We start from the raw sequence: 19,529 nt of genomic DNA, 5'->3' as shown, positions 1-19,529 counted from the left end.
GTAAGCACAGATGTCACCTTGTTAGAAAGCTAATGTCTCAGACTCTGTACATCACGTTAAGTAAATATGATATGAATAGGGTGTAAGAGTATCGCTGTGGAAGGAAAAAGGTTTTGTGGTGGATGTATGGGAGTGCTGTATATTATATATATGCATTGCTGTGGTCTAGGACTCCTGTGAAGAGAAGCTGAATAATTAGGGGGGGAAAAAAAAAAAAAAAAAAAAAAAAGATAGGTGTAGAATTTTTTCAAGTCAACATTCTTTATCTAAGTTCTTTATCTAACTTTATCCAAGTTCTTTATCTAACCTTTAAATCCATCCCTATATGCCATTCCCTAGTAAGGGACCATGACATTATATTGGGCTTCAAATTTCGGGGAGTTCTGGATCACAGAGTGTTTCAACAATGGCAATGGAGGGATACTGGTATGGGATACCAATGACAGGTAATATATGGCTGACAGGGAGCTGTACAGAACATATGTCCAGGGTGCATGGTAATGTTTGGATATATTCATAGTGGCAACAATTAAAAACCACAGCAGGGGGGGTACTGTGTTCCTGGCCAATGGTGTTCTGTTGTGGTCCCTAGGGGAGCAGCGATAGTCTCCCAGGTACAGCGGCGGGGACCGGGAGGGAGTGAGGGTTCAACAGTGAGCCCCTGATGCTAATGACTATGCTTGTGAGCTAATAAGCCTAAAATAAGAACAAGGCCTAGAGCAACATTGTTCCTGGGAATTTCCTCCTGTCAGCCTTCATGTTACTCAAATGTGGCCAGTCTCGAAGCCAAACTCAGCATGTAAATGCAATGCCTTCCCCCCAGCGTGGGACATGACACCCGGGGATGAGCCTCCCTGGCACCGAGGGACCACTATCAACTACCAACTGATGATGCAACTGGAAAATGACCTTATATGGAAGGTTCAATGTGGATCAGCAGAATATCCCTGTCTACATAAAATAACATGACTTTAAAATGCTGTTTGACCTAAAGTAAGGGGGAAATGGAAAAGAGAAATGAGTTTATATGGCTACGAGTTTCTAAAAAAGAGTCTGGAGGCTGGCAGAAGGATTGCCCTCATGCACAACTGAGCAGAGTCAGAGAGACAGATAAAGCAGATACAACCCCCAGATATCGGTTCCTTCGAGGGCTAAAGAGACCCATAGGAGTTATGGTCATGGCCGATGGGGTTAACTACCAGGTCAGATGGCCCCTTTTTGGAACTGGTGTTTATGTGTGATGAATCTGGACTCAGATGGGATCTTCCTTCATAAGACTTTCATGCTAAGGTGATGGAGGTGCAGTTAATGTTGGGGTTTAAGATATATTTAGCAGATTTGAATCTCTGGACTGACAATGTGATAGCCAGGTCCTGAGCCTCAACAGACTCCAGCACCTACAATATGATTTATTGGACTTATCACACTCAGCTAAGATGGAGTTGAAGAAGGACAACCACCACACCATGGAGCCTAGAGTGATTACAACTGAAAGTGGGAGGATTGCATCCAACATCCATGTGGAATCTGAACCTCCTCTTGACATAGAGGTGCAATGGACACAACCAATCCAATGTCCACATAGAAGAGGTGGCATTGGATTGGGAAAAGTGGACATGGTGGCTGAGGGGTATGGGGAAAGGCAGGAAGAGATGAGAGGTGGAGGCGTCTTTGGGACATGGAGCTGCCCTGGATGGTGCTTCAGAGGCAATCACCGGACATTGTAAATCCTCACAGGGCCCACTGGATGGAATGGAGGAGAGTATGGGCCATGATGTGGACCATTGACTATGAGGTGCAGAGGTGACCAAAGATGTACTTACCAAATCCAATGGATGTGTCATGATGATGGGAACGAGTGTTGCTGGGGGGGGGGGGGGGGGGGGAGAGGTGGGGTGGGCGGGTGGGGTTGAATGGGACCTCACATATATATTTTTAATGTAATATTATTACAAAATCAATTAAAAAAAAAAAAAAAAGAGACACAGATTCCTGGTGCCACTGACAAGAATACAAGCAGACACAGAAGAACACACACAGTGAATGGACACAGAAGGCAGACAACTGGGGGTGGGAGAAGAGGGGAGATTAAATAAATAAATAGATAAATAAATAAATCTTTTTAAAAAATACCTCAGTGCAAATATTAGGTAGCAAAATTATAAAAGCTAAAATAAGACGCACAATAGATGATATAAATAGTAAAATTGATGCTGTTGAAGAATAATCAGTGGGTTTTAAGGTCAGATCAAAGAAATAATAGGAAGAAATAAGGCAAGGACAGAGACAAAATAGAACTTAAGTAATTGGAATCCCAAAAGGAGAGATAAATAAAAATGAAAAAGAGGAAATATGTGAAGAAATAATGATGGAAAATAAGCCAAAAAGGAGGGGACGGGAAGAGGAGGTAGATGGAGGGAAGGAGGGGGGAGGGAGAGAGACAGAGAGAGAGAGAGAGAGAGAAACACCAAGACATATTACAGCAAAATTTAAGGATGTTAAGGACAAAAGGAAATTTTCTTTTAAGCTTCTAGGGAACAATAATCAATTATATCAGATTACTCAGCAGCAATATTCTGAAAGAAGACAAAGATATAATATTTTGAAGTACTGAACAAAGATAATTTTTAGCATAGACTTTAAAAATCTAGCCAACATACTGTTTAAATGTGAGGGTAAATAAAAACTGTCTTGGGATAACATGTGAAAGAAAGTTTTCTATATATAGTCTCACATTGAAAACATTTTTTAAGGAAAGATGAAAAAGAAATCTAACAGATGCTGCAAACGTTTAGTAAGTAAGGCCAATCAAATAATTTGGTAAGGATTGTTTTTGCTTAAAAGAACTTTTTAAAAGTTTAGACAAACAGAACAGAGAAAGTATATTTTGATGACAAAATCTAGATTTTCCTAGATTTTAGTTGAATAGGATCATGGACCAGTAAAAGGATATTAGTGGGATAACTGGCAAAACATGTATATGATCTATAGCAGGGTTATTAGAATTTTATCAGTGTTAACCTTCTAGTTTCAATAATTGTACAATGATTTCATACCATGTTAACATTTGGGGGAGGTGGAAAAGGGAAATTCTGGAATACATTGTGATGTTATTTTGTAATTGTACCTTACTTGTAAATTTGAAATTATTTCAAAATAAAATAATACAAATTCTCTAAATATTATCAACTCCATTGGGAATGTGGGAGACAAAGTGAAGGGGAAGACCATAGATAATAGGAAAAAAATAAAAAACAAGAAAAAAAGGAACAGAAAAATTAGTACAAACTGAAAAAAGAAAGGATAGAAATAAGCCCATCTATCGTAAGTATAAAACATGTAAATGGATTAAACAAGCTTGTTATTTACAAGAAACACATAAAAGGCAAAAAGTCAGAAAAAGAATGATGGAAAAATACAGTTGGTGAAGTTATACTAATATCAGGCAAAATAGAATATAAGGCAAAAGCATTATTAGGGATAAAGAGAGTAAATATATAATGATAAAAGGCTCAACTCACCAAAAATATGAAGCGATTATAATCATGTAAGCCCTTAGTAAAATCACAACAAAATGTAAAAAATAAAATTTGCTAGAACTAGTCAGAAGCAGAGAAACTCACATTTCATTCAACACATCTTTCTCACTTCTCAGTTAAGCAGACCAAAAAAAATTAGTGAAGAAATAGAATAGAAAATTTAAACAACACAATTGAGAAGTTTGATTTAATGGAGTTATATATTCAATAATAAAAGAATCCACACAATTTCAAGTAAACCTGGAATATTTATGAAAATTGATCTAAAATAAGTAGACAAAAGACAGAACTGAAAATTTTTTCTCTTAGAAAATTATGGAAGTTAAAAGAAGCTGTTACTTACGGGACTCTGACAGTACTCTTCCCACTCAGGGCTTTTGGTATTGTTCATCTTTGAATTTAGGGGAAATAAGGAAGCAGTTCAGAAATGGTTTGGATCTCTAACACAATGCTATTATTTGGTATTAATAGTGGTGCTCCTGAAGGCTCTGGAGACATCCAGACATTATAGGCAGGGCGGACAGCTCAGAAGTCCTACTTCTGAGTAGCCAGTGGGTCCTACTTTGGAATTTACACTCCCCATTTGAGAGAGTAGGACTTATTTGTGGTCTCCCTGCACGTGGTCCTTCTGCCCCTTCTATTTGAAGCTATAGTTAGTACTAGACTTGATAGGTTTCTCTCCAAGAGACTTAAGAAATATGGAAAAATAAAAATGCTATTTTTATTGTAAACATTCTAATTACAATGATTTTAGATATATAAGATAATCTTTTCAATTTTCATGTTTTGTAACATCAGAAATTTAAAAAATAAACTTAGGAAATAATTCATAGGATTTTGTTTTTCTTTATAATATGTTATGTCTTTATATGAAAGGGAGTGGTACTACAATACTTGGACTGACAGAGGGAATGACAGATTTATACTTTATATTTCATGGATCTTTTATTCAGGTATCTTAATAGAATACAGTCATATTACCACACATAGGGTGGTTCAGTTAGTCCTCAGGAGGCAACACAGTGAAAGAGAAAGGACACTAGACGTTGAATCAGGAAATACAGGCTGGAAATAGTACCAGCTCTAGCACTTTTGCATTATGTGACCTTGAACAAATTATCTTAGCTTTCTAACCTCACTTCCCTCATCTGTAAAACAGAATTATAAATTAAATTAAATGTTACATTGTGGCATTACCTAGTCCTTGGATGGCATACACATTTCAATTTTCATGAACCAACAAATATAGATCATAAAGCACTTACTTGAGAGTAACTGTGTTATGAAGTCAATCAGGGTTCTGCATGATTTGTGGGCAATGTTTTCTAAGGGTTCAGACACCTCTTGCTTGGAAAAGGATAGACATCCCAAATCTCCCAGCTCTTCCTTTGCTTTTTCTTTTCTTCTTTCCCACTTTTCCTCTCTCTTACATATTTATTAATAATACAATATGGTATATCAGCTCGATTTAAAATATCAACACAGAGTTAAGGTTAAAAAGAATGGATTAAATAGTTTAATATATACGTTCTTCTCTGGGCCCTTCTCCCACCCAGGAACATTTATCAAACAAACAAACAAAAAAAACTTGCCAAAATGCTGAGAAGGAAATAAGGAAAATGGCAATGATACCCTTTCCCCCTGTCCCCCCAAAAAATGTTTTTTTGAAAACTGGAAAGCAGATGAATGAAAGGTAACTGACAATAGACCTTAGAAAGTTGAAATTTAAGGCTTGCTGTGTGATTGCAAAGAAAAAGCTAATTCCTGATGTAAGACAAACAAACCAAAAAACCTGGGAATTGAAAGAACTGAGGTATGAAAGAGTTGGTTGAAAATCATAATTAGATGACTAGATTCCCTCAGAGCCATACAACACCAGGTGACTCCCCCACCCCTTCACTCTGACAGAAGACCAGAGGATCATCCTCTGAAAAGGTTAAAAGAGGTTCTGGATTTAAGGATATCAGGCACATCTAAGGATGATGATAAGGTACCTAACTAAAAATAGAGAAATGAAATAAAGTTTCTATTCCAAGGATATGCTAATAACAGTGGATATTATTTATACCTCACAGGCACGATAATGGAGGATTTCCCTTATGGAGAAACTTCATATTTCAGGTTCCTCATATAAAGCCTGGACCCTACTTAGTTTATTCCACATTAAAGCTTACCAGTCAATAAGACACAACCACATGCATAAACAAAGTTTCCAACATTATTCTTAAATATTAGCAAAGAAACAAGGATTAACAGCAGTTTTGAGAAAAGACCTATGGAAAAAGAAGTGAGAGAAGAAGGGGATATATGATGCAGAAAACTCACACCCCCAAATAAAACAACTGAATTCAAATAGTATTAATATTCTTAAAGATATAAAGATTATTCTATCTATGAACCAAGAATAAGATAGGGTGTATGTGTTTCTCTCTCTCTCTCTTTTCACCCAGATACTGCAGAGAGGGGAGGTGATCAGTTGGCCAAAATAGGCAGCCTGAGAGGAGGAGCATAGCTGGTCCTGGTGGTCTGAGAGGGAGACCGAGTTTTTTGTTTTGTTTTGCTTATTTGTTGTTTCTTCTCCTCTTCATTATTTATTTTCTTCCTGTTTTTCTTCTTTTCTCTTGTCTTTCATCATTTCCCTTTTCCTTTGTCTTTTATACTCACTTTTTACCTTTTATTATTATTTTACCTTCTTTTGTCCTCTTTTTTCTTTCATCTTCCCTCTTTTCTTCCTTCTTCTCAGCCTTTCCCTGTTTTGTCTTTCTTTCTTCTCAATTATCTGGATTCCATTCCATTCCACTCCACTCACATTTTTTCCTGGTCCATTCACCTTTCAAAATTTTTATTCCTGTTTTTTTTTACTTTTTCCTTATTATTAATTCTTTTTTATTTCTTTTTCCTACATTTGTTCTTTTTCTTTTTTTTCTTATTTCTCTTTTTATTTCTTTCCTTTTTTGTGGATATAATATTTTTTTCCATTGAAAATAGCAACTATGAGGATATAGATTAAATAGAAACAAGTGATAAAGAGGACTCCTAACACAAAATCAAACAAAAATAAAACCATAGACTAGTAAGAGAAACTAACCAACTAATAACCCAATCAAGATAAAAAGATGCCTAGACATCAGCAAAAAATTACAAGTCATACTAAGAAACAAGAAGTCATGGCCCAGTCTAATGAAGAAACTAAAAAGCAGGAGGAGATGCAAAATGTGGAACAATAATCAAGGATGTCCTAACAAATATCCTTAATCAACTCAATGAAATGAAAGAAGAGATAAAGAATATAAAGAAGAAACTAGAAGAACACACAGAAGAAATTTTAAACATACATAAAAAGATAATAGATTTTACAGTGATGAAAGGCACAATGCAAAAAATTAAAAATATACTGGAAGCACTTAAGAGCAGATTTGAATAGGCAGAGGAAAGAATTTGTGATGTCAAAGATAGGACATCCAAAATCATACAGATAGTAGAACAGATAGATAAAAATGGAAAATATTCAGCAAGGACTCAGGGAATTGAATGACAACACTAAATGCACAAATATATGCATCATGCACATCCAAGAGGAAAAAGAGAAGGAAAAGGGGGCAGTAGTTGTGTTTGAGGAAATAATAGCTGAAAATTACAAAATTCTTATGAGAGGCATGGATATGTCCAGGAAGCACAGCATACTGCAAGCACAATAAATTTTAATAACCCTACTCCAAGAAATATGCTTATCAGATTGTCAAAACCTCAAGACAAAGATAGAATCCAGGAAGCAGCAAGAAAAAAGAGATCCATCACATATAAGTGAATTTCAATAAGATTAAGTACTGATTTCTCATCTGAAACCACAAAGGCAAGAAGGAAGTGGTATGACATATAGGTAAGGCTCTGAAAGAAAAAATACAAAAAAACAAACTGCCAGCCAAAAATTCTGATTTCAGCAAAACTGTCATTCAAAAATGAGGGAGAGTATAAAATATTCACAGATAAACAGAAATTGAGAGAATCTGTCAACAAAAGTCCCATCCTTCAAGAAATAATAAAGCAGGGTTCTTAACAAGGGGTCCATGAGTTTGAATTGAAATTCAAAAAACATCATGTTTTTGGGGACATGCTGGTATGGGTGTGATATATTTATTAAATAATGCACAGCATAGTGTGGACTTAGTAAGGGGTCCATGGTTGTCTCTGACTGGCAAAGAGGTCCATGGAACAAAAAAAGGCTAAGAACCCCTGTACCAAAGGGAGTTCTTCAGGTTGAAAAAAAAAAAAAACAGGTAAGAGAGGGTTGGAGAAGAGTGTATAAAGAAAGATTATTGATAAGAGTAACTAAAAGGACAAAAAAAGAAATAATATATGACATATATAAGCCTAAAAATGGCTATAGTAAGTACCACCTTTACAGTAATAAACCTGAATGTTAATGGAATAAACTGTCCAATTAAAAGACACAGATTGGAATAGAATAAGAAGATATGACCAACATATATGCTGTCTAAAAGAAACACCCTGTAGTTCCAGGGAAACAAACACAGTGCAAGTGAAAGGTTGGAAAATGACTTTACATGCAAATAATAACCAAAAAACATATACCTTTGGACTGTGCATATGCTGGTTAAGCCCTGAAACTCAGGAGAGTTGCAACACCTACTCTCCAGTACATTGGACTCACCCAAGACAACTAACAAAAGGATGATGATGGACAACACCCATCCCAAAAAAGCAAAGGGTATCACAACTGCTAGCAAGACAGTTCTATCCATCTGTCCCATGGGATTTGAGCCCCCTCTCAGTTAGAAAAAGAGTGGGCATAAACATGCCCAAGTCCTCAAGATTGAGGAATGAACAAACATGCAACTATGGGCAAAAGCAGACATTATTCTAGCAATGGAAGATCTTGTATATAAATGCAGTAATCACCAGATATAAATGCAGTAGTCACCAGACATTCTGAGGGGAGGGAAAGAGAAGAAAAGGTATAACATGGGGCATTTTTTGGACATTGGAATCGTTGGACATAGCCTTCCACTCATTCAAGGGACATTATGTCTGTAAACTGCCTGAAATCTGTGAACTGATTAAGGTACCATGATTCTCTGCTTCTGTAATGCACATTATGGTTTTGTTCACAGCAACTAGAACTCTTCTGCTCATACAAATCAAGTAGAAATTTAGTAAACTACCTATCTATTTTACTTCTAGATACTCCATGATCTATTAGCCAACACAATAGCTCTATAGAGCTGCCACTCAAATTTTTGAGTCTGCCTCTCATTGAGGTAGCCACACCCACCTCATCTTTGGTGATTAAATGCTGCTATTTGGCTTCTACCCGTCCTTGATCTGATCACCCTCATAGTGTTTAAGGATTCTAGTTCCAAGACAGCAGTTCCCACAGTAATATCTGGCCTACAGAGAAGAGCAACCACACAGCTCTTCAGGGAAGATAGAGTTATTTTTATAAATGTATTCCTCACAGTCTTGGTTAGAGGTGTGTCCCCTGGACATTCCTGGAGTGGAGGGCAGGTCTTAAATGGTGAACCCATTCTAGCATTCCAGTCTCTCTAAGCATTTGGATTCCCTCATCTACAGTATACCAGGGTAAATTGGGCATCTCAACCTCAGAAATTCTAGGTGATTTTTAGGTCCATGATTCAGCAAGTTACCTGAACAAACTGTTAAAGCCCTTTCTAATTCCTCAAGCTACAGCAATGAACAGACCTTCTGTTTAGTGGGCCCAAATCAATAAATTCAGTCAGATCCAATTTTATATTCCTTCCACCACTATACTATACCCTTAATATCAATTCCCACACATATTATCCATATTACTGTCTATATAAATTGGGTAATTCATGCAGTTCTTTTAGAGTATAGCATACTTCCTCATGGATCACACTGTGTACTTTGCCTTTGGGAACTTGTTGTGATTTTAGTCTAGTAATAGGTCTCAAAGAGTAGAGGGGTTTTGGGGTGGGTAAGGAGAATGATTAGAAATGTCTTGCAAGCTACAGACCTCAGGGCGTTCCTTTGCATTTTCATCTGGTGAGACAGGATTAATCTCTTCAGGCTGGGGTTGGATGGCAGACTCCTCAGAGCAGGGTGGAAGGTGGGCCTTACAGGTTTTAGTTTGGCTGATACCTGCCTTAGGACTTGAAGGAGGTCCAGACTTCCTCCAGTGACTCTGAGTATAGTTTTCAGAGATCACAAGTTTGCAGCTGCATGAAACAAGGTGTTCTTTCAGAGCAAACAGAAATTTTCATATCATTCATGCAGCACTTAATTTGCAAAGTTGGAGACTTTAAATCATCCCTTTCTTTTGTAACTGTGTCCAGAGTTTTAGGAACAGCCAGCCAACATCACATTGTACCTTTTAACTCCGCAAAACTCTGGGTGCTAAAAGCTATCTCACCCAGATCCTTGCCCCTTACAAGCACAGAAGTAGTCATATCCAGTGGTGATATTTTGTGTATCTCTATTGCAAACTCTTGCCAAGAAGTGGTCTCTTGATTATTAGAAAAGAGATTCCATGCCCCTGAATCTAATTAGAGAGTCAATTGCAAAAATTTCCAAACCAATTCAGAAATCCCGTTTTTAAGATTGTTTCTCAAGTACCACTCCCAGTACCAAGCTGTATTAGTAAGGGTTCTCTAGAGAAACAGAACTGACAGGAGAGATCTCTAAATACCATGAGATTTTATAAAGTTCTCTCAGGCAACTGTGTGGAAGCACAAGTCCAAATTCCACAGTGCAAACCAGGGCTCCAATGACGGTCCTTGTTGAATTACCAGGAGATACGGGCTATCTGAATTAGAGCTGGGAATTCTCTTTCTGAATGCTGAAATCATTTCCCCTTTTAAGGCTTTCAACTAATTGGATGAGATGTCATTCATTGCTGATGGCAATCTCCTTAGTTGACTGTAGATGTAATCAGCCATCTATGCAATCTACGTCATTCATTGCTGATGGCAATCTCCTTAGTTGACTGTAGATGTAATCAGCCATCTATGCAATCAACTCACTGATTATTAAAGTCTATGAAATGCCCTTGTATTACAATTAGCCTATAGCCTAGTGCTTGCTTGATCAGACACCTGGGCACTATACGTGGCCAAGTTGACATATTAGCCTAACCATCATAGAAACCAACCAATACAAAATAAAATGGCCCAAGGAGGAATACAGAAATAGCTCATTTTATTGCATATCATTTTATTATGCTTTGCAGGTGATGTGTTCCTTTAAAAAACTTGAAGTTTTATGGCAACCCTACATTAACCTAATCTGTTGGCACCATTTTTCCAACAGCATGTGCTCACTTCATGTGTCTGGTTATTCCAACTCTACTATTAATACAAACTTTTTCACTATTATTATATCTCTTACCATGATCTGTGATCAGTGATCTTTGATATTACTATTGTAATCATTGTGAGGTGCCTAAAACTACACCCATATACGACAACTAACTTAATGTATAAATGTTGTGTGTGTTCTGACTGCTCCACAGATCCCTGTCTTCCTCTTCTCAGGCCTCCCTATTCTCTGAGATGTAACAATATTGAAATTAGGCTAATTAAGAATCCTACAATGGTCTCTACATGTTCAACTCATATGAAGAGTTGAACATCTTTCACTCTAAAGAAAAAACTAGAAAAGCTTAGTAAGGAAAGCATGTCCAAAGCTGAGACAGGCTGAAAACGAGGGCTCTTGTGCCAATTAGCTAAGTTGTGAATGCAAAAGGAAAAGTTCTTGAAGGAAATGAAAATTGCTATTCCAATGAACATATGAATGTTAAACAAGTGGATCAGCCTTATTGCTGATATGGAGAAAATTTTAGTGGTCTGGATAAATCAAACCAGTCACAATGTTCCCTTAAACCAAATCCTAATCCAGAGCAAGGGCCTAACTCTCTTCAATTCTTTGAAGTTTGACAGAGGCAATGAAGCCGAGAATAAAAGTTTGAAGATAGCAGAGGTTGGCTCATGAGGTTTAAGGAATGAAGCTCTTGGTAACCTAAGTGCAAGTTAAAACAGCAAGTGCTGATGTAGAAGCTACAGCAAGTTACCCAAAAGATCCACCTAAGATAACTTATGAAGGTGGCTACCCTAAACAACAGATTTTCAGTGTAGATGACGCAGCTTATATTGAAAGAAGATGCCATCTAGGACATTCCTAGCTAGAGAGGAGAAGTGAATGCATGGCTTCAAAGCATCAAAGGACAGGCTCTTGGTAGGGACTAATGTAACTGATGAATTTAAGTTGAAGCCAATGCTCATTTACCAATACAGAAATCCTAGGACACTTAAAAATCATGTTAAATCTAATCTACCTGTGCTCTATAAAATGAATAATGAAGCCTGAGTGACAACATATCTGTTTACAACATGGTTTACTGAATATTTTAAGCCCACTGTTTAGATATACTGCTCAGAAAAATTCCTTTCAAAATATTTTTGCTCATTGATAATGCACCTGGTCACCCAAGAGCTCTGATGGAGATGTACAAGGTGAATAATGTTGTTTTCATGCCTGCCAACACAACATCCATTCTGCAGCCCACAGATCAAGGAGTCATTTTGACTTCCAAGTCTTATTTAAGAAATATGTTTCATAAGGCTATAGCTAGCACAGATAGTGATTCCTCTGATGATCTCAGCAAAGTCAACTGAAAACCTTCTGGAAAAGATTCATCATTTTAGATGTCCTTAAGAACACTGGTGATCCATGGGAAGTCATCAAAATATTAATATTAACAGGAGTTTGGAAGAAGTTAATTCCAACTCTCGTAAATGACTTTGAGGAGTTCAAGACTTAAATGGAGTATGTAACTGCAGATGTGGTGGAAATGGCAAGAAAACTAGAATTAGAAGTGGAGTTTGAAGATGTAACTGAATTGCTATAATCTCATTATTTTAATGGATGAGGAGTTCTCTCTAAAGGATGAGCAATGAAAGTGATTTTGGGGGATGGTATCTAATCCTGGTGAAGAAGTTGTGAATATTGTTGAAATGACAAGAAAGGGTTTAGACTATCATCAACTCATTTGATAAAGCAGCATCAGAGTTTGAAAGGATTGACTCCAATTTTGAAATAAGTTCCACTGTGGGTAAAATGTTATCATACAGCATCACACACTACATTGAAATCTTGTGGAAGAGTCAATCAAAGTGGCAAACTTAAGTGTTTTCTTCTTTTTTTTTCTTTTTGGCTTTTATAAAGGGTATTTATTTAGGGTAAAAGCTTACAGTTACAAAGCCCTAAAGAGTCAACTTAAGGTTGCTTTCTCAGCAAAGGCAGTTGCCACATGTTGAAGCAAGGTGGTTGCTGATCTCTGCCTGGTCTCTCCATCCTGGGCTTCCTCTCCTTTTAAGGCTCTCTCGGCCCAGCTTCTTCTCAGTCTCAGCTGTAGGCTGGCATAGGGCTTATGTCTCAGGGTTTCCTGTTTCTCTCTTGGCATAGGGCTTGTGTCTTTCTGGGTTTTCTATATCAGCTACAAACTATCAGGTGAATGGCTTATCTCTCCCCAGGGCCCCAGGATCAAAAATGACAGAGTTCTTATGTGTCTTCTTGAGTGAGTGTTCATTTATATCAGGTCATCAATGAGGCAGGGACTCAACCTGAGTCATTCCTTACTGACGTGGTCAAATCAAAGCCCTAATAACAGGTAATTTAATTAAAGACATCTCAGCTGAGTCTAAAACAATTGAAGGGTATCACACCCAGAGGAAGAGATTCATTTACAAATACAAACTTTTTCTTTTTGGAATTCATAAAAATAATCTCAAATAATTCATACCCCACCCTCTGAATTCCAGAAAGATACTACAATATTCTGAAAAACTTTAAATCCTTTCAGTAGTAATGCTAAGTACAAAATCAATTATAGAAATACAGTTTGTCCTGGGGCAAAGTACCCTCTTGCTGTAGACCTGTGAAACCTACAAAACAAGTTATCTGCTTCCAATACACAAATGAGGCATAGACATAGGACAAACATTTGCATTAACACAAGGGGAATTGGGGAGGGAAACATGCATCACAGATACTCAACAGTTCCAAAAACCTGCAGAGCATATCTTATTAGATTTCAAAGTCTGACAGTCATTCTTAAGATGATGGTTTCTTCTTCTCAGTCTTATGGGGGTCCACCCTTTTCACAGATTGCACAATGCCCATTTTCTTGGCTCCACTCTTATCAAGCATCTGGGTGGTGACCAAGCTCCAGACTTCACTCTCCAAGAACTTTGGGGTGATGGCCACACTTTCCCCAGTCTCTAGAGTACAGTCTCAACTCCCTTAGTACAGTTAGGTGGTGGCAACATTCTCCCTAATATCTGGCATACAGGCCCAACCTCCTCAGAACATTGAGGTCACAACTAGGCCTTCCCTAATCTATGAGGACTAGGCCTACCCCTCTCATAGCAGTGGTGTGGTGACCTCACACTACCCAACACATGGGAAACAGGCCCATCCCCTTCAGAGAAGTTGGGTGGTGACCTAACTCTCCCCAACAACTGGAGAATGTGCTCTACCCTGTCTGTGGCCAAGGGCAGCCAAACTCTCCCTTAACAGTGGGCTGGAACATCCACCCTATTCAAATAACAGGGCAAACTCACCCTCTCTGTACACATGGGTGAGACCTTTCTCTTGATCTAATGAGATGTCTTAATTCCAGACCTAAGCTTCCATGGTTTTTCTCTTAAAGCCATTTTCCCTTCCATCTCTCCCCTCCTTGTCTCTTTTAGTCCAGGCTGACAGTGGTTTTGTTTGTACAGATCTCGCAAAAAACTTGTTGGTTTAGCATGCAGGAAGCAGGGGTCCAAACCATCATACAGCAAGACTTTCCACAAGTCCTTCCTGGATAACTGCATTTTCAATTCTGGCTTACAATTTCTAAGTTTAGTTAATTCCTCAAATGAGACACTATCATCTGGGAGCTTGATTTCCAGAAGCTTGGAATTTATTGACTCTAACTCTGATTTCTTTGTGCCCAGCAATTCAATTTTCAGCTTATTTCTTTCCTCTCATATTTTCTATAATCTACAAGGAGAAGCAAGGTCACATTCTCCAAGTTTACTTTGGAAAACCCTTCAGCTAAATGTCACTGTTTTCAATTCTGTTTGAATTCTGTTTTCAATTCTGTTTGAATTCTGTTTTCAATTCTGTTCAATTCTGTTTTCAGCTAAAGGCTCACTGTTTTCAATTCTGCCTTCCATATAACATCAGAAGTCAATCTTGATAAATTCTCTGCAACTTTAAAACATGGATCAGCTTTCCTCCAGTTTCTAATAATAGTTTCATCATGTCCTTTTAAGGTCTTATCAGAAATAACTTTAGGTTCCATATTCCTACCAACAGTATCTTTAAAACAATCTAGGCCTTTTCCATCAATCATCTCATAATTCCTCCAAAAAATACTCCTTACCCAGTTAAAAAACTGTTCCAGCATTTTTGGTATTGCATCAGACTGTACCCCACTATACTAGTACCGAATTCTGTATCTGTCTGGAAAAGGGGCACTGATGCAAAGTACCAGAAATCTGTTGGCTTTTTTTTTTTAAGTTTTATTCATTTATTTCTCTCCCCTCCCCCCACCCCACACTGGTTGTCTGTTCTCTGTGTCTATTTGTTGCGTCTTCTTTGTCCACTCCTGTTGTCATCAGCGGCATGGGAATCTGTATTTCTTTTCATTGCGTCATCTTGTTGTGTCAGCTCTCCGTTCCTGGACAGCTGGCCATTCCTGGACAGGCTGCACTTTCTTTCACGCCGGGTGGCTCTCCTTACAGGGCGCACTCCTTGCGTGTGGGGCTCCCCTACGTGGGGGACATGCCTACGCATGGGGCTCGCCTACGCGGGACGCGGGGACACCCCTGCGTGGCAGGGCACTCCTTGTGCGCATCAGCACTGCACATGGGCCAGCTCCACACGGGTCAAGGAGGCCAGGGGTTTGAACCGCGGACCTCCCATGTGGTAGATGGGCGCCCTAACCACTGGGCCAAGTCCGCCGGCCCCTCTGTTGGCTTTTATAAAGGTTATTTATTTTGGGTAAAAGCTTACAGTTACAAGGCCCTAAAGAGTCCAACTCAAGGTTGCTTTCTCACCAAAGTTAGTTGCCACATGTTGAAGCAAGATGGTTGCTGATCTCTGCATGGTCTCTTGTTCCTTTTAAGGCTCTGTGGGCACAGTTTCTTCCTGATCTCAGCTGTAGATTAGTACAGAGCTTCTCTCTCAGGGCTTTCTCTTTCTCGGCAGAAAGCTCATATCTTTCTGGTCTTTCTGTATCAGCTGCAAACTATTGGGCAAATGGTTCATCTTTTCCTGGGGCCCCAGGATCAAAAATCCATGGTTTTCTTATTTTAAGAAATTGTAACAGCCACACCAATCCTCAGCAATCACCGCCCTCATCAGTCAGCAACCATCTACACTGAGGCAAGGTCTTCCACCAGCAACAAGATTATGACTTGCTGAAAGCTCAGATGATGGTTAGTATTTTTGAATTAAGGTATGCCATTGCATTTTAGACCTAATGCTATTGCAAACGTAATAGTTAACTTATAGAGTAAAAATAACTTTTATATGCACTGGAAAACCAAAATATTTGTGACTCATTTTATTACGATATTTGCTTTATCACAGTGTTCTGGAATTGAACCTGCAATACCTCAGAGATATGCCTGTATCTTCATAAAGAAACTATATGGGTATGTTTGGGTATAGTGGTAGTTTGAACAGTATGAGAGATTTTTCGACAAATTTCCAGCCAACAATTTTATAAAGAAGCAAACATACTCTTACTTACATGCCTCAGCTGTGAGAAGCATTTACATAGTTATAATTATAATATTAAATATTAATCAATCTCTAAACAGTGATGATATATTTCTATTAAGAAAAGAGAATGTGTGTGTGTAGGTAATGTATAAGGTAATAAAATTTTCATTTTTCACAGTAGAAATTTATATAATATCTAAAATCAAAAAGCTTTTTTGTAGCAGAATAAACATGCAATTTGGAAATATATAAGTAAATAACAGAAGAGATAGTTAAAATTATTGTATGAAATTGCTTTTGCATACCAGCAAAAGTAAGTGGGAAGGTATGGGACATGGGACTACTATTTTTCCTTTCATTTTTATTTTGCTTTTTTAAGCCCAGAAGTCAAATAAGTGGGTAAAAATAAAATTACATTTAAATCAAAGCTGAAGAGCTATATAAAGTATATATAAAGTAATGGAGAACTTATAAAATTGCAAATAAAGCCACTGACAAATGAGGATCTGGCAAAGTTAGAAGAATTCATATGCAAAGAAGAGAAAAACAACAAGGATAAAGACACCACCTTGGGTTTTTATTAAGAGAAAGGTTTATATATAGATAAAAACATTATAACTATATATATTTATAAAAAGATATCCTTTAGTTGAGGAGACCTTCAATTGATTTTGCAAAGCAGACTTTATGATTATTCTGTTAATGTCAGAGGTAAAGAAAAGAATGTCATCTGGTCATACAAATTTTTATCAGAAATTTCCACAAAAATAAAAGTAAAACAAATGCACAATTTGGTAACCAAAATTTTATTAATAATAAAATAAAATTTATTTTTATATTACAAAAATATAATAATGCTCAACTTCTAAAGGAAATTTAATATTATTATTTAATATGGTTGAGTTTCTATCTTACTTGGTAGATTTCCTGAAGTACTATGCTAACTTAGCCATAGATTAACAAAGCTATCAGATCAATGTGGTTCTTCCTAACACTAATTTCCTCTCTTGCCAAGTTCTACCAAAAATCCTGTCCTTGATATCCATCAAACAGCCCTCTGATTATGCATACATAAAAAATATTAAATGAGATATGGAAATTTATCTGGAATTCTCAACATACATTTCCTGAACTCCAATATTTGGCATTCAAAAATTAACATATGTGATTTTTAATGTCTTTATTTACTCTTCATTAAAATACAGTTTTAAAAATGTATATAACTAACCTTTTAGAATGAGCTGTCTAGATTTTTTGGATTTTATGCTAATATCCTTTGTTTTTAATTCAGATAAAATAGAGGAAATATATTTCCTCTGTTCACTGGAACTTTTAAAATCAACTGGAGAATGAATATTCTGTGAAAACAAGATAAAAGCAATGACAATAAATATATCTCTTATATGTTTTAGAGTTCACAAAGAGCTCTTACAAGACTTAAGCAATACCGTGATTAACTTTCATTTAAAACAAAAACAGAAACCTGTGATAGGAAGAGTTAAGGAAAAAAAATATATATATATATTTATAAAGAACTCTGTTGTATATGATAAATCATCCCCTAGTAACATCTAATAATACGCTTTGCTCCAAGGGAGGTTGAGAGAAAAGAGAACAAACAAGAAAGGTGCCATGAAAAAAGGAACAAGGGGCAGAGGAGAAATATGGAATAAAGGAAGGCATGTTGCCCATACTCAGAGAAAGAAAAGAAGAGACAAAGTTATTTCACAAAACACTAAATGGTAATAACATAGAAAGAAAGGCAAGAAGAAATGGGTACAGAATTATTACAATTCTTAAAAGTACAAATGTAGCAAGTATGTGTGAGAGCAATAGAAATTAGAATATTAAAGGGAAGCTTCATGTGGCAGGTGCGGGCACTGTCAGATATAAGCAGTACAATGCCTATAAATGGTTGGGAATGGTGTAATAATCCTGTGTTCTATTTCTCTTCATTTGGTGGTATAGTGGAGAGTTCAGGTTTGGAGTTTAAAAAGATGGTTTCAAATCCCATTTCTAGGATCAAGCCTAAACTTCTTAGCTGCTTTTTCTCTTTATAACTTTCCTTTTTTTTAAGATTTTTTATTTCTCTCCCCTTCCCCCCCCCCCCCCCAGTTGTCTGCTCTCTGTCCATTCGCTGTGTGCTCTTCTGTGACCACTTTTATCCTTATCAGCAGCACCAGGAATCTGTGTTTCTTTTTGTTGCGTCATCTTGCTGTATCAGCTCTCTCTGTGTGCGGCGCCATTCTTGGGCAGGCTGGGCGGCTGTCCTTACGGGGCACACTTCTTGCGCGTGGGGCTCCCCTACGTGGGGGACACCCCTGCGTGGCACGGCACTCCTTGCGCATATCAGCACTGCGCATAGGCCAGCTCATCACACAGGTCAAGGAGGCCCAGGGTTTGAACCACAGACCTCCCATGTGGTAGGCAGACACCCTATCCACTGGGCCAAGTCTGCTTTGTTTATAACTTTCTGTGTCACAGTTTTCTTACTTGTAAAATAGGATGTACTTTTCTAGACTTTTGCAGTAAAGTGCCTTAAACTTAAAAAGATGAGCCAAAATGGCAGTAATTCCTATTATTTTCACTTCCTACAACAATTCAACCCACTATACCCATAACATTCCTCTAAACAGCTCTGCCAATAATATTCTGCTTGTTCAATCCAATAGGTATTGTTTGCTCCATATCTTTTTCTGGAACATTTTTACCACTTTTGCACCTTGCTTGAAATTTTCTTCTTCCTTGATAATACACTCATTCAGCTCAATTTCAACATCTGTTACTAGTTCTTCATATTTGATGCATCCCTCCCTTTGTTTATTTCTTAAATATAGGTGTCCTCCAACATTCCACCGTTATGTTCAACATTCTCACTAAGGCTTCAAATATCTTCTAATCAGTGGTTTTGCAGGACGAATAAGGGGGGCTGGTTTTAAATATAGGTTTCTCTGAATAAAAGTGAAAACCCGAATAAATAAGCTAAGGATACAATTTATATCTCTTTCATATACATAAAACATTTGGAGGTAGGTAGTCTATCCATAACTAGTATAGAGATCTCTTTGGTTGCCAGGGATTCAGGCTCCTTAGAATTTTCTTTATCTCTATCTTACTGCATCTCATGAGTCAAGATAGCTCCTAGGGCTCCAAACATTTTACATTTCAGATACGAAGACAAAGAAAAGGAAATGAAAAAGGACATATATTATATTA

General features: G+C 37.4%; 1 protein-coding gene across 1 annotated transcript in view; it reads right to left on the bottom strand.

Annotated features, from left to right (window-relative positions):
* LRRIQ3 (leucine rich repeats and IQ motif containing 3) overlaps positions 1-19,529 on the bottom strand; it is a 154,226-nt gene that overhangs the window by 74,555 nt on the left and 60,142 nt on the right. The window contains exon 8 of the mRNA XM_058303362.2: positions 17,542-17,671. Within this exon, the coding sequence (XP_058159345.1) occupies positions 17,542-17,671 (130 nt within the window). The remainder of the gene's footprint in view (positions 1-17,541; positions 17,672-19,529) is intronic.

This window comes from Dasypus novemcinctus, chromosome 9 (assembly GCF_030445035.2).
Source record: "Dasypus novemcinctus isolate mDasNov1 chromosome 9, mDasNov1.1.hap2, whole genome shotgun sequence".
Lineage (NCBI taxonomy): Eukaryota > Metazoa > Chordata > Mammalia > Cingulata > Dasypodidae > Dasypus > Dasypus novemcinctus.
The sequence above is the reverse complement of the archived record's forward strand: the minus strand, read 5'-3'. Positions and strand labels throughout refer to the sequence as shown.